The following is a 19,990-nucleotide window of genomic DNA, read 5'->3' as shown; positions in this document are numbered from 1 at the left end:
AGTATTACTTATTATTACTTACTGATGCCTATTTTGACTCTTGCTGCTGTCATATTGCAAATTTCCCAATTGTCGGACAAATACAGGATTATCTTATTTTATCTTAGATTTATCTTAGGTTTTGCCAGGGTAGTTTAATGGACAGCAATGTTGTCGCCTCCTGTTTTACATGTTTTGCACATGTAGAGTGGATTTCCAGAACTGGCACTCAGTAGTGAGCATATCTCCACCAAGATGCAAGTTCCCTTAAATTCAATCAAGCGGAACCGACTTTCCCACACAGATATTAGTTCCCTAAATGTTCAAGATTTGTTCCCCATTATGATCCATGGATCAACTGCTGTCCCTTTTATATAAACACATACAGATGTTTCTCAGTCATTCAAAACATTATAAATAAATATCAAAACATATAAATGTCAGTGTATTGCTGCGCATAGTTGAGCTATCTGCCATCTCTTTCACTTATTTTCCAATTTCCTTGATCCATGACTTCAATACAGGTTATATTTATTTAAGACAGACACAGAAAATATAACATCATTGTGAGAGGCTTTTATTCACTTTAAAAAATCACCTCCTTTTTAAATTCTTCTCATCCATAAAAAGCATCAGGGTCATATGTGCAATATCATTGCAGCGATTATGTTTTTATCAAAGACCATTGAAAAAATCACAGCATGTAATGTAAACAATAATGAAAAGAAACTGGCCAAACATAACACTGATAAAACGAGCACGCTCACATTTACAAATGTCATACTTCACTTTAACTTAGATTTATTTGACTTGTTAATCATTATTCTGATCAAAAGTGCGACAAGGTCCAGCCAATAGATACAAGTGTCGTGAATTACACAGTTTTTAAACAGGCACAGGAAGTCACTTAATTCCAATTCCGGGTGCATTTTCATATCTGATGTCACAGTCTGACAAATAAAATATAATAATTACAAAAAGTGGTCAGATGAAATCATTAGAAGCATGTACAAAAGCATGAGCTAACTGTTATAACCTTTCAACTGGACACAGAAATGTTCATTCTGTCCAATGAAAGTATCCACAACATTAAAGAAGATCCAGTTCACATTTAACATCTGATTATTAGAATATTGCCACATTGTGAGTCAGTCTGTGTTTCAGCAGATCGTTCAGTAGTGATCCAGCCCGCTGGACCCAAACTCTCCTCAGTCTCTACTTTGTCCTTCAGTGAAGACAAGTGCTTTCAAAAGAAATGTTAACAGTCACTCTCTCTTGGGTCTCAGCCCAAAAGTGGGAACCCTTCAATCATCAGGGTCCCATTGCAGCATTACCCTGTGTGCACGTCGGGAGCTTCTGTTTCTTAGGGGTCAGTAGCAGCCATCTCTCCAGCTGCCGTCCCTCAGGGCGCTCAGGGCAGCCATGGTCTTTGGGGGTGTCAGTAAACTACAGACACAGAGGAACGAGTCAATGGAATCTCTACTGCAGCAGTTTTTTAACTTTACTGACAGCGCCTCACTCTGGACAAACCATGTAAATGTTTTAACACGTGCCGTGTCTATGTCCACATTGTAAAATAATCGTGTCACATAGAGCTGCAAGTAACAATTATCTTCATAATCAAACAATTTGACAATAGTTTTTTCAATGGTTTTGGGGGTGACCAAACTTGTGACCAATGTTCTGTTTTTAAAATGATAGATTAAGCTTGTTGCTGCACATTTACAGTAATACAAATAAAAATGTCCCTTTTATATAAACACATACAGATTAAACATTATTAACAAATAAAATAAATATATTTTTTTGTTCCATGAATGCTTCTTCCCATTAAAACCCTGGCAGGCAGCCTACAGAGGTCTAAGCTCACTTCTTTCTTACAGCTCCCTTTTTGTTTTATTTTCTAATTTCTGACTCAAGTGACATTACTGCTTCTGGAGCTTTAAGACCTTGATGTATAAAATTGGATCAGTGGGACTTTTCTTACCTGCGTGTAGGTGGGGTGATTTTGCTCAGACGTGGGACTCCACTTGTCCCTACGAAGGAGGCTGGACGAGGGAGGGAGCTGCGATGGACCGCCGGCTGGTTGGCGCCAGCTTTCAGGGGCTGTGGTACCAAACTGTTGCTGGGTTTTAGGGGCTGAGGCAGTGCGATGCTGCTCGGGATGGAGTGCAGGCTGGCAGAGGTGGTCAGAGGGGTGGAGGCGGGGCCCTGCTGCACCGTGGGGCTCACGTAGGCTGTGGCTTTCAGAGGATGTCGGGGCATGGTGGGGAAGTTCGCCATGCTCTGGACTCGCTGACTGAGCTGGCCTGGGGAAGGAACTGAAACACACGGCAAGAGGGTAACTCTAACTTCAGTAACAATATTGATAGTGCTGCATTTGAAAGTGCCATGCCTGCAGAAAAACAGCGCTCTATAGCAAACCATGAATAAAAATGAGCCTGGAAAAGCTGATTCATTCATAGACGTGAGGGAAAGAGTCTTACTGGAGGATTGGAGTCGTGCGAGCCCGGTGGACGAGTCAAAGCTCTGGCTGTTCCGCATGGAGGAAGATATCGTTGGCAAGGAGGAAGGGCTGTGGGAGGGTGGGTTGACAGGGGAAGCCAGGCTTGGAATGCTGGGAACACTGGGCATGCTGGGAGCTCGGATGAGGTTGGGCATGCTTCTCCGTAGCTTGTCTATGCAACCACATCAATAAACCAGATTGGGTTTTGCAGGTGTTGGGGTTTTGTAAAGATTTTGAGTCACAGTTCAAACAAATTGATAGTTAGATTTTCTGGGAATGCTAAAGACTAATCCTGCACATAACCTCCTAAAAACCATAACTAGTCTTTTCTTAGGTATATGAGATATACTGTATATAGATAACCAGTAAGGATTTTTAGAAGCCAATGATACATATATGGTAACACATAAATGGCAATGATTCCTTAGATATCATCATCATTATGTAATGGAGGTTTGATGCTTTACAGTTTAAAAGTAAACTTTGTTATAAATAACTTAAGATAGAAAGAAAATACAAATACAACCAAATATGATGATTATGATGTGCAATTTATATTCTAATGTGTGATTATGATGTCTATTTTTAGTTACTTGTTTTTACCTGCTTACCAGTTTTTTTTAACCTATGTAAAGTATCTCTGAGCGTTGTTAAAAATGCTATATATATAAAATGTGTTCTGATAAATGATAATAATAATAATAATAATAATAATAATAATAATAATAATAATAGTAAAATAGAGCATGAATTAAGAGATACATAAATGCACTTCTCTAATACATTGTTGATCCTGTAAAATAAAAGTTGTTATATTGGCACATATTAGAAAATATAAACGCTACTACTGATATGTCTGAGAAAGGCTCATATTTGTTGGGTTCATATATTTATAGATATAACATGATAAGATATGACGATTTAATTAGTGAGCTCAAAAGGTACTAGGAAGTGGATTTTGTTTCTCTGTGTTTCCAGGCGTAGGGCTAAGCTAAGCTAACTGGCTGCTGGTTGTAGCTTTATATTTTCCATAAAGACATAGGAGTGGTATCAATCTGCTTTTCTAATGCTAAGCAAGCATGAGATTTCTGAATTATTATTAGATTTACCAAAATGTCATACTATTCCTTCAAGAATTATGACTCACTTAAAGCTATACACAGCATGTGAAAGTAAAATATTTTCAGATTTGCTCAGTTTCAAATTAGACGGCAAAATCAAGCAACATCATGCAACTGATGCTAAACTGACCCAACTGGGGACACTTTTCAAATCCTGCAACCAAGAGCTCTCTTTAAATCCATCTTGGCACAAACAGAAATCGTCTGGTCAGAAATTCGGTAGATCTCATATGTAGGTAATTCTGTAAAGGAGCTTTCAGCCTGAATTGGGACATTTATGTCCGTTTCACAGATGAAATCTCAGCCCTTGAAGTGATGTTGTTATTCACGAGAATGTTTAGTGACCAGAGTCGAGCCGCAAGTGGAAAAGTGATTCATGAGACGCTCACCTGTGCTATTCCTGTATGCCATCTGTAGTTCTGTGCTCAGGCTGCAGGGTCCAGAGTACTGGGAGAGTCCACTGAGTGAAAACTGAGGGGTGGTCGATGTGCGTCTGCAGTCTCTGATACTGGAGAAGGTGTGGGAGTGGGGTAGGCCGCCCCTCTGCATAGATCCTGTGCGGAACAGTCGAGGCTGGGGTGGAGGGAGCTGGTCGTACCCCTCATCCTCTTCCTCATCCTCCTCCTCCAGATCCATCTCGCTGCGCCTTATGGAGTGAAGGGAGAAGCTGGAGCTGCGGCGGCTGGCCGTTGATGAGGTAGTGGCGTAGTCCTGTCGGAGACCTGCAAGGAGATGGATCAATGCTTTAAGGAAACATGTACAGTGTATGATACATTTAGTTCTGGAGCACCTCCTCACCCATTTCTCTGAATCAGTTGAACCCACTGATAACTGACTCTAAAGAACACTGGGTGTACTCGAAGATATGTTAACACCTTTTGGACTATAAGCACAGTTATGAAGATGCTTCCTATAAGTAATGTGAATTGGTTTCAGAAATAGAGGCAAGGCACTGAGGATTTTCTTGATGTTGTGAAGGCGTCTGAGCAGAGAACCCCCCGCTGCGTTGTGCATTCGTGAAAAGAAACTGCAGAGAAAGTCTGTACCTAAACTTTAGGTCCTCTTTCATTAAAGGTGTATTTTGTTTTCTCTCCCCCCCTCTAACGCCCACAAGACATTTAGACGGGCAACTCACTCTCCTCCTGAAGTCGTGCCATGACCTCCACATCTGTCATGTCCTGCAGTTTGTAGCCCATGGAGACGGACTCGTCCTCAAGCTCCGACACACCCACCTCACTGTCCAGGGAAGACTGCGGGCTGATGGCTGCATGCCGGCGACCCACGTCTAAAAAGAACACACACAAGAGAAACCCATCAACTTCATCAAGATATTTTAATCTCATCCAAGGGCAAGTGCACAACAGATAAGGGATGTGGCGTTTATTCTACACAGGTGGATGGTGAATCACGGCAGAAATAATTGACACAGCAGAAAATACCGATTTTCTTACTGTGGAGAGCAGAGTTCGACAGGAAGGTGGGCACTCTGTCACTGAGGCTGCAGCTCGTCCTGAGTGGGAGACTTGGCTGGAGGAAGGACTGAGCAGGTGATGGCAACGGGGCTTGAGAGGTGAGAAACACAGCAGAGAAGATTCACACATAGATAAAAACTCATGCAACATGCAAATCAAAAGTCAGCCTGCGTGATCAACCGTGTTCATGTCAAATATGGATAAACATCCACAAGGATTTTTTTTCTGGCAGAATTCGAGCTTTCACCATCTGTCTCCGAGCATGACCGGATAATCTCGCCCATGCAATTCGCTGTAATCTGATTGTAAACTGCAAGCGACAGGTTGTTGGAGGATCTGGGTTACGTTTATACCGCGAGCTCCCAAAACCCTGGGAGCGATTGATGGGATCTTATTACTTCTGATGTGGAATCGAGCGAGGACTAAGAGGTTTTCATCTGAGCAGTGAATGCAACCACATTAACGAACCAGATTGAATTGAGCATTGATTTGAAAGATAAACAGACGTTTATCTTTAAATGTCTGGCCCAAAGGTAAGCTAATCAGCCTTCATTTGCACATTCAGCGGCCATTTCTGTTAATTCACTTTAGATTTTAAAATGAGGGCAGTGATGGCCTGAAGGTTTGAAAGGTTCACCAGAGTCTCCACACTGGCAAAGTAAAACTGCTGAAATAAAGGTTACTTTCATGCTAATGGCTAATGGCTCTGTAAAGCAGTACTAGTGGTGATTATACCCAAAAGCTAACATTATCACACTAATATGCTAAAATGTTCACTGTCTTAGTTTAGCATGCTAGTATGATAAGGTATGTAATTACCATTAAACACAAAGTAAAGCTCAGGTTTATGGGAATGCCATTAGTCTAAAAAGTATGTGGTCATTGATTGCACACGACAAATTTACACATTGGCCTGAAGGTGGAGCTGGATAAAACATTGACAGATCACCAGTTGTCATAGTTCATCCTGAAGGGGACATGAAAGTCTGTACAAAGCTTAGTGCCAATGTATCCAACACTCATCAAGATATTTAACTCAAAACAAAATGATGTCCAACTGCTCATGAAGCCAATACAAAAAAAGATTGTCATAACTCACTTAAGTCATAACAATTAATCCTCTGGGCACCATGAATGTCTGTTTAAAATTTTATTTAAACATTTTGTTTTTTGTCAATCCGTTCTCATAGTTGTTGAGATTTCTTACAGGATAGGTACAAATGTTGACCTGCTGATGGCACCAGGGTGGAAAAAATCCCCTAAGTCTTGAGGATTTATCCTCTTGGGACCGTCAATGTCTGGACACATTTTATGCCACAAATTAATGGCAATAAATCAAATCGTTTTTAAGATCTTTCAGTCTGGAGCAAATCAGTGAACTAACCAAACTACTGCCATCCCTTGAACCAACTGAACCAACTGATACCATGACTATAAATGAGAAGATGATAGACATAAAAAACATAATAATACTTACAATTTTTGATTAATAAATTACTCAAATAATAATTGATTATAATGAAATAGTAATTTTTCAGTTTAAATGTATTGCTGCTTTACCAAATCAAGTGTAAAATTCAGCAGCAAAGATCACTTTAATCAAACAGTCATCTTGTTTTTACTGGTCTCATTTGACATGGGACAAACAACAACAACTTGAGGTTAGTCGCAAGGCTAGATCAGTGTGGGTTCAATGATTTGGTCGTGAATAAATAAACAAACCTCGATCCTCAAAGGCCCATCAGACGTTAGAGTGACTGTTAAGTTGTTAGCATGAGTTATATACGCATGTGTAGTATGGTTGTGGTGTAGTCGTGTTACCTGGGGACTCGGTTAGTGCAGCAGATTTAGTGTAAGGCAAGACGGGGCAGCTGAGTGTGGACAGCCCCTCGATGCAGCTGTATGGACGGACGGGGGAGACTCCTCTCCACCGCTTAACTGCACACAAGAACGCAGCGAAGGGAAAGTTAGTCTGATTGCTTCACCATATACCACAAATACACAAACTCATACAGGACATTGACCATATTCAGACACACTCCAGCCAAATGTTAATCCGCTTTTTTACAGATCAGTATTGATGTTTTAAATGATTGGGACACGGCTCAGACGGAGGAGGCTGATACAGTAAGATGAGGGTTAGCTTACCACCGAAGCTTACTGGGCTAAACTAGAGATTTTTTGGAGGGATCTTGGGATAAGCAGGGATTGTGCATGTAGGTTACATCTCATTCCCAAAATCAGAATTAGATCCACTATATGTTTGACATTTGGGTGATGAGGTTACATTTATACTGTTAAAATGTGATGCTTTTTTATGTGTTACACATACAATATGTAACTTCAGCGGCTAGGGGTCTCTGGGCTTGAGCATCATTGGAAACATTTTTGATATTGTAAGTACACAAGTCAACAAACTATAGAACATAGTCTAGTACTATGATGAAACATTGTTACATATTATATCTTTAATTTCATGAAATAACAATGTTATATCATATTAAAGGTTTATAAGCTGTAACTAATGGCTTTAATCATTGTTAAAACATCATTAATTAAGTTTAGAGCTCAGCAGTATAAACCATTGGCAGGCCTTTAATTTGATGTTACCAGGCTTTTGTTTGTTAGCTCCATTGACTGTATATAAAGATGGCTGACATGACAGCCCAAAAGTGAAGCCAAAGGGTCTCAGTCGCCACCCAGTGGCTGGCTGTTGTATAGATAATAAACCCCGCCTCCTCCATGTTAGTAGATTGGACATGGACCATACTAGAAAGTCAAAGTACACATCAAATTATTATTTTGTCAAAGATGGATTCTGTCATTTTAGGTAGTTCTTATCACACCAATGTTTGTTTAATTGTTAATTTTTCTGGTAAGTTTGGTTTTAAGTAGTTATTTGATGTTATATAAACATCATGATTGACAGCTGATACTGACTTGTGATTGGTTGTGCGCATGTCCTACCAGGACCTCATTAGACCGAGGTTTCATCTCACAAGGTACTGCGCTGGCTCTGGCTCCAGATGACATCTTTGGCTCAAGTGGAAGTATTCTTAAACAGAATATTTTAGCTACAGTATATTTCTGGATAGTGTTTATATATATATTTCCATCTTCATATAAAGTCCATCAGCTTTGATGTTGTCTTATTAAATTGCATCATTTACAATGTATAAGTGCTTAATAACGTGCGCCTCATAAGAAAGTGTTACTGTGCTTTTTCACTGTCTTGCTGATTGGCAGTGAGTAGATTTGACCTGAAATGACACGACTGACTTGAGATAAACTGTCTTCAATGTGTAAACACTGGGTTCTCCCCCCTGATTGGTAGTCAGAGCGTTGCACGCCCGACAGAGCAGCGCATTTTGCATTCCCAGCGCAATTAGCCTCGAACGCTACTGGATAAAACTCACATTCACAGCAAGTTACACAAACAACGGCTGCTGGAGCTCAGTGACAAGGATGTATTCATGACCCCCAGGAGGGGAGCCAACCTTCACTGAATACAGCTCTGGTGAGAGAGGAGGACATTACACACTAAAGAACAAACCCCAAACAAATAAATATGTAGAATTTAATCACAGCTTTGACGAAGAATACGAGGATAACATAAAATCTGAAATGCCCACAGCATAAACCGATGTGTGCAGCAGTGTGCACTCTAACAGCACAAGAGTCTCTTATACAGGCTGTGTAGGACAAATCTGACTCTAAAACCCAGTTAATGTAAGCATGGTTTCTATGGCAACCATATCCCCTTGCGTAAGTGTGGAAACAGTAAAGCACCAAATCTGAAACAGGGTCCAGCAGCAAAAATGTTGTTTAGTAGCACACTATATCCTGATTATAAGGGGGATTTGTTATATCCTAGTTATATCTTAGTGCATCTAAATATCATGTCCTTAATGTAGAAACAGCAGCGCGATGAGAAACACAGGATAGAAACAAATAACATATCCAGGTCGACCAAGAGCGTTGGTGCATCCTCAATTTGATTTGTCTAATCATTTCTTTATTAGTCAGAAAAACAAAAGAATGTGACAAATTAAAGTATGACAATAATAATGTTGTGGATGAATTGTATCCTCTCTCCAGCACTAAAGATTATTAAATGAAGAAAAAAAAACAAGCCAAAATCCAAAGTAGGTTCAACTTCTTTTGAAATGCCCCACTACCAAATTAATATAGAAAGCTGGAAACTGAATTTAATATGATCCCAGCACATTTTCCAGTACATTCTAAATATAATCAAAACCAGGACAAGACTCAAATCCGGGGCACAAGTGTGAATGTAAATAGACTCTGTAGCAGCCACTTCATCCCCTGATCACTACTGCTCAGACTCTGGCTCCAGATTTCGTCTTTGGCTCAAGATATGTGGGCTTATTTTCTGGGTAGTGGGAGGAAGTGGACGTGTTGTGCATCCTTAGATACAGTCTATGTTAGCGATTTGTCGTCTCGCCCACGGATCCGTGTTATAGCTGATTGATGGACGGAGGGATGGATAAACTACTTTTGGGGTTGCAGCGTTTGACCAGCGCTTTCTAATCATCTCTATACTGTTGTTCATTAATACAATGTAACCTATTCCTCCAAAGTTATCAGTTTTGTTATATCTGCAGGGTTGCAAAATTTCTCTGTGGAGGTTGCGAAATGTGAAAAGTCCATCCAGCTTCACTAACACAGAAATAATCACTCTGTGGGAAAGTTAGCTGAAAGACATAAATATAAAGTTAAATGGTCGATTTGTTGTCACGACTGAGCTGTGTGAAGTGAAACGCTCCCACGGCTCAGGAAACTGAGGCTGAAATCCTGCTGCACGTGGAAACATTTTGCTGCTGAAGCTTATAGTCACATGTCAGTAGCCTGAGAGACAGATGTGGCAGATGTGGCTGCGGATGAGGGCTGTTAATCTCACTGGCAAACACACTGTACCTTGGTCCAGTCTGTGACAGAGGTTCATCTTCGCCAGCGCCACCTCAGGCCCCGGGTGGTCCAGTACCTGCCTGCACCACTGTAGAGGACTGAGGACACTCTCACCCTGCAGCTTGGCTCTGTGACTCACATACAGCCTGCAACACACAGCAAAAAGCCACAGTTTAGCACAAATATTTTACACTGACATGAGCTGGAGGCTGCTGTGCACAACCAGTACCCACACAGAATAAAAACTGGAGTTGAGTTTTACAGTGGGGATATTTCTCAGATGTGCAACAGTACAGTGCAGTAAAGCCTTTTTATAGCTAAAGTAAACCAGTGGTTGTGTAAAGGATCATGAAATCCAAATGCCAATACACCCGTAAAGTTCAAAATCTCCACAAAGAGCAATTTCCATTTTATTGGCAACAACGTGAGCTCTGAAACCAACAGTGTCAAATAAAAACTAAAGTGCTGACAGCTTCATTCAGTGCAGTGATGTATAGGATGTGAGTGTATAACTGTTGCAACTGCAAGGATTGTAATATTGTTGGAATGTGGAATGTAGATACTTGTAATCGTCAATTATATTAGACAATCAACTAAAGGTTAATCAGCTATTTGGATAATCCATGAATAGTTTCAGTCAATTTTATGCAGAAAACTAATATTTTCTGGTTGCAGCTTCTAAAACTCACTGCTGTTCTTTGACATATATTAGTAAAATGACATTTTTTGGGGATTGGATACTCCTGGGATTTGACAATGCCACCTTGGGCTTTGGGACATGAAAACACAAAGCTATTTTCATTATTATTTAATGCACCAAATGATGAATCAAGGAAATAATCAATACACAACTTAAAGTCATCACTAATTGCATGATCTCGCATCTCTTGATATTTGTCCCTCAGCCAGAAAAAAACTGATAGAAACTGGTAAAATGGGGACGACTGAATAAAGACAATAAAGCATGGCCCACAGTAAAGCACATTCATCCACCAAAGGCCCAACAGTAAATGTAATGAAGCTAAACTAAATTTCACACTATCAGAAAAATCGGTCCCCTTAACACGCCTGATTGTTTCATCAAGATCTATAAATGATTCCCTGGGAAAACAGTGAAGATGTTGAAAAACGCACCTCGAAATTTAGTAGGTGCTTCCCTGGCATATACCGCATCCTTCCACCAAGTTTCAAGTTTTTTCACTCAGCGGGTTTTGCATAATCTTGCAAATAAACAAACAAACAAACTGACAGGGGTGCAAACACAATATCCTTGGCGGAGGTAATAATCAAACCGCCTGATTCGGAATCTTGCTTGCAATGACAAGATAATAATAAATATAAAAATGCGTGTGACTATGTGAATGACAGATTCTTAATGTGTCACTTCTGCGTCCAAGGAGAAGAAGATTATATACCGTGCAGGACTGAGTTGTCATTTGAAACGAGGCCACAGTGTTAAACACTGACTCGGGGGTCAGTTTGCTATGTTAAATGGACTGAGGATACACTGACACTCTCCACGGTTGCTGGATGCTGGATCCCATCCCTGCTGCATCCAGCTGTGTGCTACATTCTTCCACATGATTGCATCAGATGCATAAAGCTATAAATGCTTCAGCAGTCTGCGTGTTAGTGTGTGTGTGTGTGTGTGTGTGTGCGTGTGTGTGTGTCTTTGTGCTTCCCGAGTCTGCAGATACAGCGTTTCAAAGTAGTTCAGCCCGGGGCTCATGCTGCTGCATACAAAGACGAGCTGTTTGATCCCAGGCTGAAGCGGGTCATTGTTTCTAATTTCATCCCAGCGCTGTCTTCCTCCGAGCTGATACCTGCGCTGCTCACACGGTGCATGCTGGGATGCACAGAGCTTGTGTCAAACCTGGTTTTAGTTCTCCTTATTCTTCTTTCTTCCACTCACAATGCAAGCATGTCAACACAGTTGACCAGTCATGTGTTTTGCAGCTCAGGAAACTCTCAAAGATCAGCAGCATGTTTTAGAAGAAACCTAGAGGCTGTCATTCATGCCTTTGTTATCTCTCGTTTGGATTATTGCAATTCTCTTTTCACCTGCTTGAGCTGACTGAGTCGACATAGATCACAACTCGTCCAAAACACAGCAGCCAGATTTCTCACCCAATCTACCAAAAGAGGGCATAATACTCCGACTTCAGCTTCGCTTCACTGGCTTACAGTCAGTTTTAGAATTGATCTTAAGATTTTATTGTTGAATTTTAAGGCTCGTTCTGGACTTATAGGTACATATCTTTTGACAACATGTGTGTTGAGGAATTTTTGACCATCCTCACACATTACTGTATATGCCACTGTATATTATGTATATAGTGTATATTATTTCTGTACACCATTAAGAGAGTCTGGCCTATTTTGTTCCACAGATACTCCCTTCAGGTTATAGATAAAGGACCAACCAACAGTTCATCGTAGCGTTTACGCTTAGGGACTTTCATATCTAACTCAGATGCTCCAGACAGGGAGGCACCAACTTCAACTCTCACCAACTTCAACTCTTTTGCGTATTTCACCAGTGCTAAGACGTACGGACACAATGTGATTTAGGAATGCATATTTAGACTGAACAATCCAACACCTACATGTAACATAGAGAGTGACAGCCATTCTAGCCATTCATGGATGTGCTGTTGTAATGGGTGACGCAAGTAGAGGAGGTTATACTGGGATGCTGTGGGAGACATCTTCAGACTTGGGGGGGACAATTGTTCATGTAATTCTGTTAGCATTTGTATATTGTTGCACCTGCTGGTCTCCTTGATGCATCAAGTCTACATTAAAATCTTCTGCATAAGACATCAGCTGCTGCCTGAGCTCTCCTTTCACCAGCTTCCAGAAAACGTCCACAACAATATGTGCTTGGTCATAATCTGAGGTTCACAGCGAAGGCCCTACTCGGACCAAAGATGGACCTTTTGTCTCAGGGCTCCTACTCTTTGGACCAATCTCTCTATGAATAAAGTTTATTATTATTATAATTATTATTATTATTATATTAATAGTATAGTAGTAATGTGTTTACCACAGCCTGTAAGTCTACTCTTCCTGGATGAGAATCAATAATACAATCAATAGAGGACACATGCCAGGCAGTATTACAAATGATGTCTCACAACACCGCTGTGGCCTGTATAGAATCTGCACAGCCACAAAAACACAAACACTGATTTAAAAAATGCAACATCACAACCACACACTGAACATGCATGTGCAGTCAAGTGGTTGGTATAGTTACCAGCGATCAGGCTCTCCAACAGAGAGCACGGTGTTCAGGTCCAAAACATCCACCTCATCCAGGACAGTCGTGGCTCCGGCGGCGTCGCTGTCCTCCCCCGCAGCGGCATCAGGAGACGCCGAGCTCGCCTGGAAATAGGCGAACGGCTCCTCCGTCGGACTGCGGGCTCCGGGGGCGCACGGATGCTGCTGCGTGGGGCTGGAAACACCGTATTTAGCGTGGTAATCCTCGCTCGGACACGGCGTGCCAACGCCGCGCAGACCCGACAGAGACGTCTGGAGATGGTGGTGATGGTGAGGGCCGACGGAGCAATTGTTTACAGCGTTCGCTCGGCTCCGCAATTGTTCGTTCTGCCTCTCCAATTTTCGCACCAGCTCCTGCAGCTTCAGCACCTCCAGCTCCGCGTTGGTGATTTTATTGTTGCCATTGACGTCTGCCATCATCTGGGGGCTCAACACTTCTGCTTCCATCTGGTAACAAGCACATTGAGAGGGAGGGAGAGGCGGAGAGAGAGGCCTGCTGCTGCAGAGGGTCCTATTCAACTCAGAGAGGGTGTCCAGATCCCCCCTGTTTAGAGCTACTACTACTACACACACACTCACACACACTGATGCTGCTGCTGGTGAGACTGCACATCTTGCATCTCATTGGTCAGCAGCCTGGAGTTCAACTCCCATCACACCACTGCTGAGGAGGAAGTGTTTATTATAAAAACAGTATGGAGGCTGTTTGCACCCTTTAGAATTTTTATGTTTATATTTGCACAGTTCTAAATCTCAGGAAATATTCCTCTACAACCCAAAAATATTTTTATTTAAATCACACATAAAATGCATATATAAATATAGATATGTTATTTATTATTTTATTTGTGATGCCACCTGATATTTGGTAGCAGGTACACGAAAGATGAACCAAAATCATAATGAGACAGAGGTATGGAGCGAAATTCATTCAAACACAGTGTGGTTTACAAATACAAAACTCCACTTACAAACTAATGCATTTTGTTTTGCAAATACAAAACACACCTGACAAACAAATACACTACATATCTCTAATAAATTATGCTTTAGAAACAAATAGCCTTCCGCATTCATACAAGTAAATAAATCCCACAAGTACAAAAATATAATTAATATAATATTTTACTGCAAGTACAAAAGATTATAATAACTTGCTCATATTAAATATAAGAGATGACACAGATATTTCACCTCACTCTTGTTCATGGTGACCCCCACTGTCTGTATATCAAGTTTCAGAAGATTTTACTGTAGCATATTTGAAAAAATGAAAGGCAATGTTGCTACTTTTTCATTATGGCAATCATAACCTGTTCATATTCAATATATATGATTTTTAATCCTTGAGAGGTGACACAGATATTTCACCTCACTCTTGTTCTTGGTGACCCATGTGAAGTTTCAGAAGAAAATTAAAGGCAAAGTTGCTACTTTTCCAGTATGGCACCCATAATTTCCTCAAATTAAATATTATTAAAATATTCCATCGAGGTCAGGAATAGCGGTTGGAAAGGATATTATTTTGACTTCCCGAATGCAGCCAGTGTATTAATTGGATGAACTGGCACAAACATTTGGCTCCAGACATTCATGGTCCCCAGATGAGGAATCTCAACGACTTCAGTGATTATCATTAATCTATCTCATTTAATGTCTCTAATTGTTATTGTAAATCACTTTGAGCTGTATTTTATGTATGAAAGGTGCTGTATAAATAAAATGTATTAATAATATTATTGTTATTATCCCAGACTATTGCTCTTGCGCAACAGTGACGTAGACATTTTTGGTTTGGAAGAAAATGTCTGGATAACTGTTGAGATTCAGGATTAATTCAAACTAGGGCTACGTTGTAGCACTAACGGGCCCGAGCACACGCATTTTGAAGCCTGTTGCGGTCGGTGGAGAGAGCGATCAATGACCAAGCGCACGTCTCTGCGTTGCATGTGTTTTGCGCACTGCGGCAAGGATAAATGCTTCACTTCCTGCGTCCGTCACGCAATGTCGATCCTTGCCTGCTAATTGCTCATTACGGTCCACGCTATCAATTGCACATCACACTGTGAACATTTTATATAAATTGAATGATAGTTGTAAAACAAAGCTTATTTCCTGTTGCCAGTACGTGGCGCCATCAGTATTATTACATACAGACTAATATATCTGTTCAAGTAGGGGCTCTGATGTAGCGTGAGCAATTTTGTGTCAATTGGACAATGTTACAACAACTTAATTATCACACTGATCAGTAGGTGGCACTATGACGCTGCACTAATATTAATATATGGAGCTGTTCAGGTCAGGATTGTGATCATAGGTCAGTAGTTCGGAGCCGGTTGGATAATGCAGAGTGGATTTACAAAGTACTTCCTGTTTCATGGCGAATCAGTAGGTGGCGCTATGACCCTGAGGAAATATTGACACATAGAGATGTTCAGGCTTGGACTCTGATCATGAGACAGAAGCTTGGTGGTGATAGGACAATGCACAGTGGAGTTATGACAACATTGTCTCCTTTGGCGAAGGATGAATCTTCGCTGCACCTCAATGTTTACACGGTTTGAGGAAATGTCACAATTCTGACCATGGTCCTATGACTTGACTGAGCTGTTTTGAGCTGTATATTGTAAAGCAGCCAACAGCAGTGCATCAAAGTATAAAACATGTCACTTCCTGTCGCCAGCAGGGGGGGCTTTGACAACGAGTTAATATTGACACATGGATCTGATCAGGGCGGAACTGTGAATGTGTGAATGAGGTTTGAGGCTGATGGAACAATACACAGAGGAGTTATAATAAATCCCTCTTTCTTGGCGAATCATCAAGATTCTACGCCACGCCACGGTCACACTGTGTGACGAAAAAGCGAAATTCAAGGTAGTTTACATCTCCATCTTGTTTAGATGACACTCACCTCAAAATGAAGTTGATCTGATGAAAGCCCTACGACAAGTTCGTCAAAGTAAAAAAGTGGAAAATGGACACTAAAGTCAAAATGGGGGGCTTCCTGTTTGGTCTAGCATATCTATCCAAGAGATTTATTTGTTTGTTATGAAAAGACACATGTCCCTATCGATTTTTGTACATGTCGGCCAATCGTAGTGCCGGGGCTGCACTTTAGGGGGCACTAGTCATTTTGCCACGCCCATTCCTTAAAACCATATAAATATCTTCATGGGGGGGCTGTTGTTACACAAATGTATTTTGAGGGAGACTGAAGCATGAACACTGAAGTTACAGCAATTTCGTGTGTCACGGCGAGTTGATGAACTTTAACGCCACGCCACTAATATGGCGTTTGACGAAAAGTCACAGTAATCTTATGCTTACATTATCAATATCTTGAGACCCATTTGACACAGCTTGACATGGTTGCGGTCAGTGGATGAGGAGGAATACTTCCAAGTGTAAGACGTTCAAAAAACAAGACATTTCCTGTTGCCACTAGGGGGCGCTGTGATTTTAAGTCATGATTTCTGTGTAGATGTCATCAGGCTGGGACTCTTGTCTTACATGTCTAGTTTGGACTCGATTGGACCATGTATGTCCGAGATACAGAACCTCGTGTTTTGATGGCGTGTAATCAAACTTTGACGCCACGCCACGCCTAGTTTGTATCTCCATCTTGTTGAGATGACACTCATCTCAATGAAGTTGATCTGATTGAAGTTGATCTGATGAAAGCCCTGGGACAAGTACGTCAAAGTAAAAATGTGAAAAATGGCCACTAAATGCAAAATGGCGGGCTTCCTGTTGCGTTTTTCATAATGCTCCTTGAGACTTTTTTGTGCGTCTGAACATGATACACCTGTGTATCAATTTTTCGTGAAGATCGGTCAAAGTGAACTCAGGGGCTGTGTATAGGTGGCGCTGTTGAGCCATTTTGCCACGCCCATTTCAAATTACGCCAGAATACGTACATTTCTCCGACTTTTGAATTTCCTGCAAAGTTTGGTAAGAAGTTGAGCATGTTAAAGCCCTCAAAAAGCCAATTCATTTGGCAGAGAATAAGAAGAAGAAGAGAAGAATCCTTTCAATTTCAATAGGGCCTCCCACCGTCGGTGCTCGGGCCCTAATAAGTGCAACAATCCCCAAACTCATCATGAAGCTCCATCATCTGCTCGAAAAGTCAAATATTCGTTTTAATCTGAAAACTCCTGAACGCGTTTTTCGTCTGAACGCTTGCTGATTGGGTCTTTTCTGTCATGACGTACTCTTTGCTGATTTGCCAACTCCTATCACATGACGTCCATCCCGGAAGAAAACAACAATGAAGGTAGAAACCAACATGGATAACCAAACACAAGCGTTGCTGACTCTGTTGTCTCTGCTAACAGCTGTCGTGCAGTTAAACTCCGCATTTTATCACGCCACCACCGCGTACATGCGCAGGAGACGAGCCATCATTCGAGCCATCTGCGACAGCCCCCGTGTCCCGCGGCGCTTTCAGCCCGCAGCGGAGCGCCGTTTCTGGGTGAGACCGGGGAGAACGAGCGCCTGGTGGGATAACTTCACGAACGGGGTCGTGGCTCCAGAGGAATGGCGAGAAAACTTCGGGATGTCCAGGTCGGCCCTGATGCACCTGAGCGAGAGACTGCGGCCCCATGTGGAGGGAGCCGCGACTAAAATGCGGACGCCCGTGGATGTTCTCACCAAGGTGGCGTGCACGTTGTTTTATCTGAACGACGAGGGGAGGCTCCGGAAAACCGCGAATGCGTTCGGGCTGTCCCGGCAGGTCGTGTCGGTCATCATCCGACGCGTCTGCAAGGCCATCACCGTCTTCCTGGGCCCGGACTACGTCAAGAAACCGAGCACGGAGCCTGAGGTGGAGGATCTTGTCGTCAACTTCCAGCAAACACACGGTCTCCCACAGTGCTTGGGAGCCGTCGCCTGCACCCACATCGAAGTGAAACAACCCACAGCGAACTCCACAGACTACATCAACACCAAGGGGGCATACTCTTTGAATGTCCAAGCCTTGTGCGACCACAAGTACTGCTTCATGGATGTGGTTGTGAAATGGCCTGGTGGTGTGCACGAAGCGCGTATGTTCACCAACTCCAAACTGTGCAGTGACCTGAAGGATGGGACGATCCCCTCCTGTGCTAAAGTGTTGGTGGAGGGCGAAGAGGCCGTCCCCGTGTTCCTTGTGGGTGATCCAGCTTATCCACTGATGCCCTTCCTCATGAAGGAATACCCGGATGGCGGAGTGACCCCACAGGAGCAGTCGTACGGGCTCACACTGTGCAAGGCAAACATGGTGATCCAGTGTTCATTTGCACGCTTGAAAGCACGGTTTGCCGCCTTGAGGAGGGCCATGGACATAAACATGAACGATCTGCCTTTTGTCATCTACGCTTGTTTCGTGCTGCACAACTACTGTGAACTGCAGGGGCAGCCTGTGGATGACGAAAGCATGAATGCTGCTCTCCAGTACGACAGGGACTCTCAGCCACCCAGCACGTGTAGTAATTTGAGAGCAGACGACTATGAAGCTGAGGGGAAACGAGTGCGACGTGTGCTGACAACATTTCTTCACCCATAAAGTGATTTAAAAACTGGATTTGTGCCACATTTTCCGAGAGCAAAATGTTCTCCCTTTATACTTGGGTTATGTCCAGTAGTACCAGGGGTGCATATTTCATCTCATTGGTAACACACCAAAGGTCTTGGAAACCGGTTGAATATTCAATGAGTTATGAACATTTTAATCCTTGGTAAACCACCTGCCTTACATGTGCTTTAGAAGACGTGGCTGCACACGTACCAAGGTTAGATTTAATATTCAACTGTGAGGTAAAACAGCAACAAGATGCTGCCAGGTTGAATGAAAATGTGTTTTATTCTGCTGAGGGGTAGAATTAAAGCAACATGTCTGACACATTCTTTGTTTTTAGCTGCAGAGTTGCGACTAACTGGAGGTTAGTAACCACTGTGTGTGTGTGTGTGTGGGAAGGGCACTGGAGCAAACCGCTGCGAGGCAAATGAGAGGGAGTTTAATCTGCTCTATGTTGCATCTATAACCTCCTTGATATCCGCCACTGAGTAGTACTAGTACACCTTTGTGTGCTGGAGACTAAACCTGCAGTCTTAATGTCACTGACTAAGGAGGCAGTGGTGGACTTTAAGAAGCAAAGGTCCTGAACCCAGTCATCATCAAGGGATCAGAGCTGGATGTTGTCCAGGAGTACAAGTACCTGGGCGTCCACATAGACACTTAGCTGGACACACATGCTGTGTAAGATACGTCAGAGTCGCCTGTTTTTCTCTGGCTCATGTCTGCAGATCCATTGATTTAGCAGATGTCTTATCACTGGTGGCCGGCGCCATTTTCTACGCTGTGGTCTGCTGACACTGAAGCCGTTTTTAGACTCGACCTCTGGAGGATGGACAGAGAATTATTTAAGTCGGAACTTTCTTGGGAGGTGGTGCTGCAGGCAAAGGCAGGATCCGCTGCATAGATCACGTTCTTGTTTACAGGACATCGACACCATTGGCCCTTTAACCTAAAGCTCTTGTCTTCTTTGTCAGTGTCTTCTATGTTTGGCACCTTTTGAATCTCCTGCTGTATTCCCACATCTGCTCCTTCGGACATTGTGCAGACTTTTTACCAGGGGACTGGCTGGTGAAAGTCTGCAGATGCTGCCACGGACATTTGCGTTCACACATACAGCCCCTCTTGAGAATGTCCTGACAAT

At 42.3% G+C, this 19,990-nt stretch overlaps 2 protein-coding genes across 4 annotated transcripts; one reads left to right on the top strand and one right to left on the bottom strand.

Annotated features, from left to right (window-relative positions):
• Window positions 1-543: 543 nt before the first annotated feature.
• Window positions 544-13,883, bottom strand: slain1a (SLAIN motif family, member 1a). Of its 2 annotated transcripts, XM_034574077.1 has the most exons (9): window positions 13,267-13,883; window positions 10,017-10,153; window positions 6,900-7,016; window positions 5,058-5,168; window positions 4,742-4,891; window positions 3,996-4,328; window positions 2,466-2,657; window positions 1,967-2,300; window positions 544-1,425 (listed from the first exon to the last, which is right to left on the bottom strand). In XM_034574077.1, exons 1-9 carry the CDS (start codon window positions 13,734-13,736, stop codon window positions 1,350-1,352), a joined length of 1,920 nt encoding a protein of 639 aa, XP_034429968.1. In that variant the 5' UTR covers window positions 13,737-13,883; the 3' UTR covers window positions 544-1,349. The 2 variants fall into 2 exon arrangements, with proteins under 2 accessions (XP_034429968.1, XP_034429969.1); XM_034574078.1 differs by lacking the exon at window positions 6,900-7,016 and having other exon boundaries at window positions 13,267-13,878.
• Window positions 13,884-17,372: 3,489 nt separating this feature from the next.
• Window positions 17,373-19,722, top strand: LOC117754806 (putative nuclease HARBI1). 2 transcript variants are annotated; one of them, XM_034574081.1, is made up of 2 exons: window positions 17,373-18,786; window positions 19,498-19,722. In XM_034574081.1, the coding sequence occupies exons 1-2, from the start codon at window positions 17,563-17,565 to the stop codon at window positions 19,642-19,644; spliced, it is 1,371 nt and encodes a 456-aa protein (XP_034429972.1). In that variant the 5' UTR covers window positions 17,373-17,562; the 3' UTR covers window positions 19,645-19,722. The 2 variants fall into 2 exon arrangements, with proteins under 2 accessions (XP_034429972.1, XP_034429973.1); XM_034574082.1 differs by having other exon boundaries at window positions 17,373-18,944; window positions 19,010-19,623.
• Window positions 19,723-19,990: the final 268 nt, after the last annotated feature.

Source organism: Hippoglossus hippoglossus, chromosome 21, assembly GCF_009819705.1.
Source record: "Hippoglossus hippoglossus isolate fHipHip1 chromosome 21, fHipHip1.pri, whole genome shotgun sequence".
NCBI lineage: Eukaryota > Metazoa > Chordata > Actinopteri > Pleuronectiformes > Pleuronectidae > Hippoglossus > Hippoglossus hippoglossus.
The sequence above is the reverse complement of the archived record's forward strand: the minus strand, read 5'-3'. Positions and strand labels throughout refer to the sequence as shown.